This window comes from Macrotis lagotis, chromosome 1, assembly GCF_037893015.1.
Source record: "Macrotis lagotis isolate mMagLag1 chromosome 1, bilby.v1.9.chrom.fasta, whole genome shotgun sequence".
Taxonomy (NCBI): Eukaryota; Metazoa; Chordata; class Mammalia; order Peramelemorphia; family Peramelidae; genus Macrotis; species Macrotis lagotis.
The window spans coordinates 500,112,882-500,125,276 of NC_133658.1; the positions used below are offsets into that span (position 1 = coordinate 500,112,882).

At 33.6% G+C, this 12,395-nt stretch overlaps 1 protein-coding gene across 4 annotated transcripts in view; it reads right to left on the bottom strand.

Annotated features, from left to right (window-relative positions):
- LTN1 (listerin E3 ubiquitin protein ligase 1) overlaps positions 1-12,395 on the bottom strand; it is a 104,666-nt gene that overhangs the window by 502 nt on the left and 91,769 nt on the right. For 2 of the 4 annotated variants that reach the window (XM_074213953.1, XM_074213951.1), the window contains 7 exons: positions 11,508-11,745; positions 10,526-10,600; positions 7,022-7,208; positions 2,630-2,801; positions 1,013-1,233; positions 386-580; positions 63-230 (listed from right to left, as the gene is read on the bottom strand). In XM_074213953.1, the coding sequence (XP_074070054.1) occupies positions 63-230; positions 386-580; positions 1,013-1,233; positions 2,630-2,801; positions 7,022-7,208; positions 10,526-10,600; positions 11,508-11,745 (1,256 nt within the window). The other 2 variants (XM_074213952.1, XM_074213954.1) reach the window with 2 other exon arrangements.

Here is a 12,395-nt window from a genome sequence, read left to right on the forward strand (position 1 = left end):
AAAAATTTTTGCTTTTGTGTCTTAAGTATCATATATCCTTTGCATTTTTTTTCTAATCTTACCAAACAAGCTGAATGGAATTTTTTCTTGCATGTTCTGCAAGCTTTCTTGGGAAGAGAATAGTTGAAACCATGAATGACAGAAAAACAAATCATGCAATCTTCAACACCCTCAAAACGTTTGTCCACATTATTTTTCCATAATGCCAAACCTTCCATAATACTTCCATTCTAGCAAGAAAGGGAAAAAAAGTACAATATCAGTCAGAGAATGTGCTTTTATAACCAAAACTGTTTGCTTTTCAAATGTCTTCCCACTTTGGGGAAACCAGATAGTAGCTCTGATTTAGTTTGGAAAGCTAATCAATATTGCAGTTGAAACTCACCTGATGAGTGAGGTATGTGCTTAGCTGTAGCATCCAGTTACGCCACTGCTGAACTGCCACTCCAACTCTTTTTCCACTTTCCACTGTTATCGAGCCCAGTGGATAATTCAAAGGAAGCTGAATGATAAGTTCAATGAATATATCATCAACTGAATAAGTAGCAATGACTTCTCTTGTGGTAGAACGAGCTTTTACCTGGAAGAAAAAGAACAACAATCTTCAAACCAAAATTGCTATAGGAGTACTCAAAGGTTTTAAGAAAAACTGATACATAAGAATTTCCTATTTATAAATGTAGTCTTTGATAAGACTCGTATCAAGAAACAATTATGCTTATATGCAAGACACCATCCTAAGTGCCGGGGGAACAGAAATTATTAATACATAGAATTGTGAAGCTGGTAGTCTAGATATGAAGCACAAAAATATAGGGTATGAATGTCTTGCACACTGTACTCATATGAATGAAGGTACTGACTTCATTACAATCAACATTTTCTAGTCTTGATATACTCACAAATACAATCTTTCACTTTAAAAACAAGATAAAAGTAACATTCATAAAATTTTAATTTAATGATTTTTATATACTTAAATATAGTTTTGAAAGTTAAAAAATATACTAACCGTCATGCCATTAAATAGCTGTGTACTTGTTTGTACAGAAGAGATTTCTTGAAAAGATAGCATATTGCTCACATACTTGCTTGTAAATTTATCTACAACATTGAAAACACGCTTCTCACAGCTATTCCACCACAGTCTAACCATAGCTGGCAAATCTTTTAATGTGATTTGATAGACAGAACAAGCCAAGTGGGGAATCTGTGACGTAAGGGTTGCTGTTTCTGGGGGAGAAAAAAAAATCTTAGTTATCTGTGTATATCTACATGTGTACACACACACAGATACGCATATCACACACATATCTAAAAGATGTTCATTTTCCTTAAAATTCATTGGCAACAAAACCACCAAATGCAAAGAAGATCTAGCTCCCAGTGCTGTCAGCTGACTTATTTTTTTTTTGTCTTTCGCATGCAGAATGAACCATGAGCCAAATTTAGTTTTGGCAACTAAGAAGCAAATACTTTTATCTCCTAGAATTGCCATCTGTGTATAAATAAGACTCATCAGGTTTATCTACTAATTCAGAAGAACATTTCTTAGCTTAGTTTTTATACTGGGGAGTTCATACACTGGTAAAAATCACAGATCCATTAAGGAAAAAAGACTAGATTTTCATCAGTTTTAATGAAAGAAGCTAAATAGTTTAAAAGTGTCTCAATTTCTTTTATACTCTACATTTTAAATATGACTTGATTGCATACCAAACTGGTAAATTTTTTTAAATGGGTAAAAAAGTGAAAACTCTTTGTTAAGTGAGGAGACACAAGAATTTGAAATGAAAACACTTCCAATAGAGAAGTGAAATATTCTCTGGCACCTCATGTTCTCTTTTCTACCTAACTTAGTAGTTTCTTAAGGGACTATGCCTAATTTCATCTTTACATCTCTAATATTTAACATGCTTTTAAAGTTCCTTATTAGGCAATCCAATTTATCTTCATAGATCACTCATCTAGGCATATCTCTAGCTGAACGGGGGTCATTTTTAGCGTGTGTGTGTGTGTGTGTGTGTGTGTGTGTATTTATATATTTTGTAAATGGGGTTTTTTGTTTTTTTAAAAGATGGGCTGGAAATGCAGTGGCTGCAAATGGGCCCAAACTACTGATCAGGCAACGGAGATATGCTCCTTTTTTGACCTATGCCAGTTCTCCCTCCCTTAGGGTACCTAATTCAACCCCATATTCCCATCAGCTCATCATTTTAGTGCTGGATTTAATGCTAACACATAGCTCAATAAAAGTCAGCATTCCCAATCTCGAGATTTTGTGAGCATTAACCTCTCTGGAAGTAGGGATTTTAGGTATGCAAAACCACATCTAGCTCTTATCTACTAAAATCTTATAGGTTTATCATGCTAAAGAATTCAGAATTAACCATATTCAATGACCACTACAATCCCTGTTCTGTACAGAACCAAAAAAAATATGGTTTCTCCTTTCCTATTTGGATGAGAAATTCTGGAACATCTTAAATGTCAGTTTTCTGTCAGTAATTATGATTTCTCTTGACTTTGAGACTAAAGAAAAAGGTATCCCCCCCCCCCAAATTAAGTTCTTTCCCTGGAAGAATGTGTGTGTGTAGTGTGAAGCAGAGAATAAAAACAATTTACTGACCTCTGACATGTAAATGGAGCTCTTCTGTAAAGAATGTTTTAGTTTCCTTATTCGGGAGCTCAACAGCTGTCCCTACATAGGTGGGTATTTCTGGCATAAGTCTGAACAGGTGATAGAGCAGCTTATTCAAACTCTTTGTCCTTCTAAGGTACAATGAATAAAGAGCACGAAGCTGATGGAGAAAAAAGTCATGTTAGCAATTCTAGGTTAAATTATAATGAGAAACACAAAAAAACAGATAAAGCAAGGTATGAAAATGGGGGGGAGTGGGGTTCAAATCTCACCTCCAACTGACCTACCTATGTATAACCTGAGTCGGGTCATTTAATGTCCATGGACTTTAGTGTTCTCATTTGCAAAATGAGAGGTGCTGAGCTAGCTGTAAAGTTTCTTTGAATTCTAAATCTATGCTCTCATGAAGTAATTCAAAAAATGAGGATAGAAGCCTGAACAATAACTTAGATACTACTAAGTGAAATGATATTCCTGACTTTTTCAAAATTATTTTGATAACATCACTCCTCTAATTAAAAATCCTACCAGTTTTCAATTGCTATTTGCATCAAATATAATTTAACTTTGCACTATGATTATACATTGTCTTCCAGCTTACTCAAGCAATGCTGTGAACAGGGTAGGAACATTAGCAAATCCTTCCTCAGAGACTTAATAGCTGTATGTTGCTGGGCAATGACTTAACCTCTCTCAGCCTGAGTCTCCTGGTCTGTAAAATGGGACTAATAAACATAGTTATCCACCAGAATTGTTGTGTAAATCAAGTCAATATATGTAAAGTGCTTTGTTAAATATTGTAAGTATTATTATATATAGATGCTATGATACTTTCATCACCTCAACCTAGATTCTGAGGCAGACAGCAAACCTGCTTGTCTATTATTTAAAACTTATTTATTAATTTCCAAGTTTTCATTTGTCATGCACTTGCTTAGAAAGTTCTTTACACTAAACTATATCCTTTTCTTCTTTCAAATCTCTCATTACTACCTGTCTAGGCTGTTCGAATAGCCTCCTAATCCATATCCAGTCTTGCCCCATACTCCAATCATGTGACTTCATGTGACTGCCAGATTTACATTCCTTACATGCACAAATCTGATAATACTCTGCTTGAAACCCTTCAATAAATGTAGAATGAAAAAATTCAAGTTAGTCTGACATTCAAGGCCCTTCATGATTTAATGCCACCCTATCACATTCTATGCTCTAAACTGTAGTATTCAAAAATTCCCTGTATGTAGTTGGTAATTTCTTGTATTTTTGCTCATACCATTCCCCTGTATTAGAATACCATTTTTACCTTTAACTGTTTCTGTCTATCTATCAAAATCTTACTCATTCTTCAAGACCTAATTCAAATGTCACCTCCAATAAGTCTCACATAATTTCCCCAGTTGCTATGGATCTTTCCTCCTTCAAACTTTTCATAGTACTTTGTTACCTCTCTTATGTACTTATTGTTATAATTGTTACCTCCTCAGATTTTTCTGTTCAATAACCCCCCCTCAGAATGCATTATTTTTTAGAAGCAAACATTTACATGAATGCAAAATGTATTTTAAATGAATATGAAATGTATACAAGATAATTTCCTGGAGAAAGATATAGGTCTAATATTGAAGGGCAGTTCGTGAACAGAGTTGGAATTCAGGATGGCATACTGGGAAATTGGGGAAGAGTGGAACAGGTTATGAGGCTAATATGGAAGAAGAGAGCAGGGTAAACAATGAAAGGAGCTTCAATCTAGATAGATCACAATTCAGAAACAAAGAGATTTTCAGTGGTACCATAGCTGTAGGGCCAGCAGTATCAAACAAGCTGCCCTGCAATCCCAACACTCCTAAGTGTGGCAAATTAAGATTATAAGTGGGAAATATTTAACAAAATAAAAAATATAACTCAATCTAGATTGTGTGGTTTTCTAAGTCAAAGTTAGCCTGCAAGGGTTATTTTGGGTTTAGAGGCCCTGGTTCTTTCTGAGACCATTCCTAAAAAAGGTAATAAGATTTGACTGTCAATCCATGAGAAAGAGGGGGAATAAATCAGAGAGTGTGTTGTGTTGAGAGACCATAAGTATGGCTGCAGGTCAGATGTCCAGTTCCTGATCCTGACCATGGTAGAGAGATAAATGAAGTCCTGGACCAGATTGATTATAGAAGAGTGAGGTCTGTTTCAGGAATGACTGTCATAAGCCTCATCCTATGATGGAAGGATATACCCCATAAGGAAAGATAAAATTACTCACCCTTGTGCCTACCTTTCTCTGTCCCAGTCCCCCAACTATACTCTGTATATACATGCTACTTGTTTATTGAAATGAAAACAATGCTGAAATTCCTGCTCAAGCTCACTCATCCTGAAGCCTTCCCTGAATACCCTTCCCCCATCCACATTTGATCATATTTCTATTATTTACATTTACCACAATTTTATTTGTAGGTGTTTTTAAATATTTAAAAGATCAGGCTGAACTCTGAGAACTGGAATCGCAGCAGATCAATTTTCATAAACCCTACACTGAGATAGAGTGCTAAAAATATAATGGATGCTCAAAAGGGGACTTGAATAGTACAATTATCTGATTAAAATTTGGTTCCGAAAATTCCCTGATGGAAAAGTCAAAAGGAAAGAAAAACTGAACTCAAAATCCAAGAAACCTAGGTCTGGGTCTCAGCTCTACCATTTATGATCTGTGCAACTGGAATAATGACATTTACTTTCTCAGAGCCTGAGTTTTCTTATCTATAACTGAGGTTAATACCTGATGCATATGGTTGCTTTATGTTTCATGAATGTAAATAATTACTGTGATATTCAAGTTCACTGTTTTAGAAAATAGTTTTTCCAAAACTGGTGGATTGGACTTTTTGTTAATTGGGGAATGGGGAGGAAAAGGAAAGAATGGAAGAAGAGGAAAAAGGTTTTGTTCAGAGTTATTTGAATTTTGAGGTTTTTTTAAATCTACTGATAAACAATCAGGGTCAATTTGGGGCTGTCTGCAATGGAGAATACCATCTGTATCCAGAGAAAGAATTGTGGAGTTTGCTGGGCACATTAACTTAGAAAAAAAAACTATTACATTTTTATGTAATTTTGCTATCTCTTATACTTTATTTTTCTTCCTTAAGGATAAGACTTCTCTCTCATCACATTCAACTTTAGATCAATGTATACTATAGAAATAATGTAAAGACTAACAGACTGCCTTCTGTGGGGGTGGGGGAGGGAAGCAAGATTGGGGGGAAATTGTAAAACTCAAAATAAATAAAATCTTTCTAGAATGACAAAAAAAATCTTCTGCTAACAAAGATTGGTTGTAATCTTTCTTTTCAATGCCTCAGGCAACTCTCTAAAACTTAGGAACTAAGGTATGTTGGGAGAGGAAGCTCCCTGCACCAATGAAATTATGGTCTAGACCAAAAAATAAATACATAAAAAGCAAACTAAAACAGCAACAAAACCTATCACACAATTTCATTAATGTTAATTCTAGATCATTTTAATTGATTTCTTTGAACTATGATCACATAAACTAAATTTGATAAAATAAAATCTCAATAACAAATAAGTAGTTCAAAGAACTTATTAAAGATGAAAAAGAATTTTTGGTGGAAACTAGGTATTCACAGTCTGAAGAAAATAAGTCAACAAACTGATATAATAATGCAATGCATTATTATCATAGAATAAACAATAATGAACCTAAGGAACTCAGAAAAACATTCAAGATTTCTATGAAATGATACAGAATGAAGAATCAAAAGGACAATATTAACAGTGGATCACCAAAGTGTATAGGAAGTCACTAAAAAAATTGAGATTTAGATTAAATGCAGTAGTCAGTCTTGGCTCCAGAAAACTAAAAATAAAGCATACAACCTTCCTCTTTATTCCAAGTTGATAAAGGGGTTTAGAGTGTTTTATCAGTCAAGTTATCTGAACTTTCTATATTAAAATCAGCAAAGTGTTATTCAACCCAGCCATGTGGACTAGGGAAGGACACAATGTACATAGTAACATTTATCTTGAAGGAAAGGGGACTAATATCTATCTGGGATGAGTCCTTTCCCTCCAAAAGCTACTTGGGGCAGGGACTACAGTCTATTAAAAACAAATTCCACAGTAATTTGAAGGAGGCTAGGGCAACTCCTCAGGAGTATATACTCAAACAGGGAAGAGTGAGAAAGTGAACATGTATAATAAGGATGGGGGTGAAAGAAGGAAATAAGGAACGGGAGGTTGGAAGAATATGTAAGGAAGATTAAAAACACTAGGTTCAAAGTTATTCAGATAAGATGAAAATCCACTTTCCTGACTTTCTTTTAGTGGGTTATAAAGAATAAGAGGGGGCAGAGCTAATGACTTTGTACATACCTGAGATGTAGCTGCTTTGAAAAAAGTAAGTATTAATTTCCATGTCAGGAGGTACCCCAAAACATAACAGAACTCCTCACTCAATGGCTGAATGACAGCAAACTCTCCAACAGGGTAACATTCCAGAATATTTTCTAATAAATCTTCCAAGATGCCAAGAACAGTCATCAAAGCTATGGGTGGTGACCTAGAAATTAATAATAAATTATAGATTATGGAATATTTTCTAAAATTTAAATCTATCTTCAGAACCAATTTACTATCAAATTTCCCATTATTTAAATACTTCAGTCTCCTTAAATTACATTTTTAAATTCAAGATACAAGAAGGCAATTATGCAAACTGAAAGGAAATTTATGCAAGTAACCCAGTTCATTCCAAACCAAAACTTCTTTCACCTTACTAAGGTTATTTTCCTTTTTAACCATATAAAGGCTTTAAAAAAAAAGAAAATAGTAATTTTGGTACTTAAGTTCTTAAACAGTGCAAGCAAAACATTTTTTCTTATAATGATCATTTATACTGCATTATGATAATTATCAGAAGGAGAATAATATGTTTCACTTATATAAGGTTTCATGAACTGTTTGGTGCATATTCTTCTACTGATATTGAATATAATTTGTTGTAAAGTGTACTGAAGCTGTTAAAGTTACAAAGTTTATCTCTCTAAAAGCAACTTCATGATAAGCCCTCCAAAATTTAGGTTGGTTGGCCTTCATATGACAGACATGAAAACCATAACTAGATCTGTACAAAGAGCATTTCTAGCTTTCCCAGAAATGCCAAAGCTTGTAACCTATTTGCAATAACTCTAGAAAACCCATATCAGGACGAGGATTAGAGTTTTTATATAAGCTTATACATATGAAACAATTATCTAATATTTAAGAGAGAACAAACAGTTGGAAACGTTCTCAGATTTAATATTCATCAAGATTAAGAAAGATTCAAACTTTTATTTCTCCCAAAGATTAATTGTGGGTAAGTTAGTAGCAATGTTTTCTCATTATGAAAGGAGAATGGATGAAGTATATATATATTTTGTCCTATTCTTGGTTCCCATCTTCCTTGGTCTGTGCCACCTAGCCGCCCCAAGAGGACTGATTATTAAAAAAACAAGGGGCAGCTAGGTGGCGCAGTGGATAGAGCACCGGCCCTGGAGTCAGGAGTACCTGAGTTCAAATCCGACCTCAGACACTTAATTACCTAGCTGTGTGGCCTTGGGCAAGCCACTTAACCCCATTTGCCTTGCAAAAACCTAAAAATAAAAAAAAAATGTAAAAATTTAAACAAAAAACAAAAAAATAAGCCTTAAAAAAGAAACAAATTTATCGGGTAATTAAACTTTTCAAATTCATATTAGTCTATGTTCAACACATATTACTGCCCTCAAAGAGTCTAGAAGAAACATACAACATACACAGACGAATATATGAAATAGTTTGAAGAAGAAACCCGCCAAATCATATCTTAACTTCTATTTAAAGTCAATTCTTCTTGATTCTCATGCAACAAAGCTGAAGGCAGGATGTCCAAAAGGATGAGGTTTCTCTATGTTGAATCTAAAGGAAGTACACTCTATTTCTGTCCTTAGGATAATGCTTGGCATACAATAAGCAATTAATAAATCATTTTTCCATTCACTCCCTTTGAAGTCTTTTAATAAATGCCAGGATATCTAATTAAACAAAAAAGCATCTAAGTGGTTAAGTGCCTAAAGCCTTGGACCTTGAGTAAAAAAGACCCAAGTTTGAATTCAACCTCAGATACTAGCTGTATAACCCTGGACAAGTCACTTGACTTTTGTTTGCTTCTGTTTCAACATCTGTAAAATGGTGGTAATATTAGCACCTATATATAGGGTTGTTGTGAAGACTGAATTACATTAATATTGGTAAAGTGCTTAACACAAAATAGGCTCTATATGAATGTTTATTACCTTCCTTCTTATTAAATTGGAGATCATTTGAAGTGACTTTAGAAAAAGAAAATAAATCTCTCACTGAGTACTTGTAGGAACAGAGTGAGTCATCCAACCTCCATGGTCTTCTTCATCTCTAAAATTTTAGAGATCCCTAAAGTTTTATGATCCCTGAAGTCCCTCTCATTTACAGTCCTAAAGTTCCTTCTATGATCCTACAACTGTCTAGTGTTTTTACTGTTCATTAAAAAAACATAGTTGGCCTGAGTCCTTATTTTACCTATGTAAGTAGCTTACCTGGTCTTTGATGAAACTATAATCAAAATTTGGGAGAAAAAATTTCTAGACAAAAAAAAGAAATTTAGAAAGCAATATAATTTATAAATTAACTATTAAATTGTGTGGCCTAAAAACTAAGTTTTAAATGTCAGAGTCAGAGAAAAATTTCCAATGAGTCCTGACAACTTTAAAAGATGAAAAAAAAAGGCAAATTAATGTGATGGAAGAGCTAAAGACTGAAGCTAAAACCCGCCAGCCAGATTTCATGATTGGCTCCACTAAATAGCCTTTGGGGAAGTCACTTCCTTTCTATCCTCTGTTTCCACATCTGTAAAATGAGCAATCTAGACTAATGATTTCCTCAAATCTTTAAAATTCCATGGCTGTGCAACTCCTTTGCCAGGTCTTTGAGGTGCCCAATTTCGACATCTCTTATACAGTCTTCTATTATTGCCAAGGTAATCTAACCAATGGGAATAAACAGCACTGGCTCTAGAGTCAGAGAACCTGGGTTCAAATTTCACCTTTAACACTTACTGTATGACTTTGGCAATTCGCTTAATCTCTTTGGAACTCAAGATTCCTCATCTACAAAATGAGAGGATTATACTAGATACTCTATGAGGTCCCTTCTAGTCCTTTATCTATGATTCTATGAGGCTATTAGCTTACTCAATTCTCAGAAGTTACTTTCTAATTCACTGACAATTTTTGAACTTTTGAATTTTTGAACAGTCCCTTCTATTAATTCATATCCTCAGTATTAATGTCAGACAAACAGTAATTAATTAATACTTGTTCATTTGATCTAAGTAATTTACAATTAATAATGCATCCAGGAGATTGGTATAGTGAATTAAGAATTGACTTTGCATTCAGGATAACTTGGGAGTTCAAGTTCCAACTCTGGCACATATATTGGCTATATGACACTGGGTAGTCATGCTACCTTGACAACTTCTAAAGATGGCAGTTTGTTAGAAGACAGCCTAGCTGCATTGTTGAAGAGGATTTTCTCTGAGAAGAAATCCAGATTTATGTACTAAATGAAATCTCATGCCTTGAAATACAACAATAAAACCAAGCCAAATTTTTCCTAACCTTTAAGAAATTTCCGAACTAACTTAATTTTGCTTTTTAAGAAAAAGTTAAGTGTCACAGAGGTTCACAAAACCTTATACATTATACTGATTTGATTTATCTGTAAAATATTTAACAACTTATTGAATGGGAATTTTAAAAGTAATAACTATAAGCCATTAAAAAGAGCTAACTAAAATTAAAATTTTTAAAATCTCACAAGGCAGGTTCTTCTTCTTCATCAACATATGATTTAAGATCATCATCATCAAATCTTGGCAATTCAGGCATCAACCTAATGGATGAAGGAAACATTAACTTAAATTTTTTTTCCTGTATGCTCAGTTTTATACACACACACACACACACACACATAGGATTAACAACTTTTATTTTTTACTAGAAAATTAAGTTTAAATAATGCATGAGGACAAATTTTCTGAAACCATGTAAATGCATATATGTAGTTAAGCTATCATATAGCTAGAACTTATATGAAGTGATTTACAATGAAGCTGAATAACCCACATAATAATCCCATATAATTAACAAATGTGAATAAGGTCAACATTGAGAGACAACAAAATTGCTTTTTAACTTTGATGTTCAAGGACATTCCTCTTCCCCAAACCACCTACTCTCTTCTGCAAACAATAAAGCAGTTCACTTGGATTTTTGGGGGGTTAGTATCTGCTCTGTTAAAACAAAAATATATCAGTTTATTTTAAAATTAATAGAGAACAATTTTTTTAAATCATAAAAACACAACATTTTTACTACTAAATATTAACTCTGTCAATGTGAATATATTTTAAGGTCATGTATTTCTGTATTTGTTCATCTTTAACTTCACATAAATTTGTTTTCAAATAATTTGCTTAGAAATTTTTTTAAAGTAAGCAACAATAATTAAAAAGAAATAAATATGTGTTTGGAAGTAAGACTTTGATTTTAAATACCTCTTTATCAGTCAAATAAGGGTGAAGGACTAGATGAACTTTAAGACACCATCCAATTCTGTAATAATTCTATAATTAGTTTTATAAAATAATGCTATGACTTGAAAAAGTAGGTGTATCTAAGTGGTGCAGTAAGGAGACTGCTGGACCTTTAAGTCAGGAAAACTTTACTTCAAATTGAGTTTCACAGACTTATTAGTTGTATGACTGGAAAAGTCACTTATACATTAATTGAATACTTACTTATATAACATATGATAAACTGCAATCTGCACAGGTCTAGCTCTGAAGTGAAGTAATGGGGCAAGTGTATTTAACAAAGTCTGGAGATGTTCTGGAAGATTTGTCCTTTGGTCAGGTGTTACTCTAACAGCAAGTTTGTGATTGAGCAGTTGATCCTTTGAGATGTATGTTAGTGTTTCGCCCAAAGGTATCAGCACTGAATTCTGAAAAGATGTTTCAGATATATCTTTGCTTTCTTCTAATAAAGAAAAACAAAACAAAAAGATCCCATGAGGCAGTTACTAAAACTGATCCTTGAAAGAAAAATCAATGGATAGCTGTGGAATTGTATTAATACCAGGTAAATTAAATAAAGTGAGTTGTTTTATTACCTAGACATACAAATACAATATTATGGCCTTCACCTTTGTTTTTATGCTGTTGATTCTTTTTTTTAAAGTCTTCTATTGAGTTTAGATATTCTTACTATGTCTTCAGATGAGTATTATTATTCAACTTAATTTTGCAATAGTCTTTGGCCAAAAGAAGTATTCTGTCCTAACCTTCCTCTCTCTCCACAGATATGTGTGTGTGTGTGTGTGTGTGTGTGCACGCGCGCACGCATGTGTGTGTATTTATTTCCCTTCCCCCAATTTTTTTTAATTAATGGGTAGAAGTAATTAGGTCAGTTTTTTCATTGGGGTACATGAATGACAGTAAAAATTTAAATAGCACAAAGCTTTGTACCTAGAAAATGCTTCATTTGTATCTTTTAAAAGTCTGAACTTTGTTTTGCTCTCACCCCTACACTCTGTGGTTTTTGTTAATTTTATACACTTTATTTTTTCCTGAAATGTTAAAACATTTTTAAAATTTTTTTTAAGTTTTGGGTTCCAAATTCTATCTCTC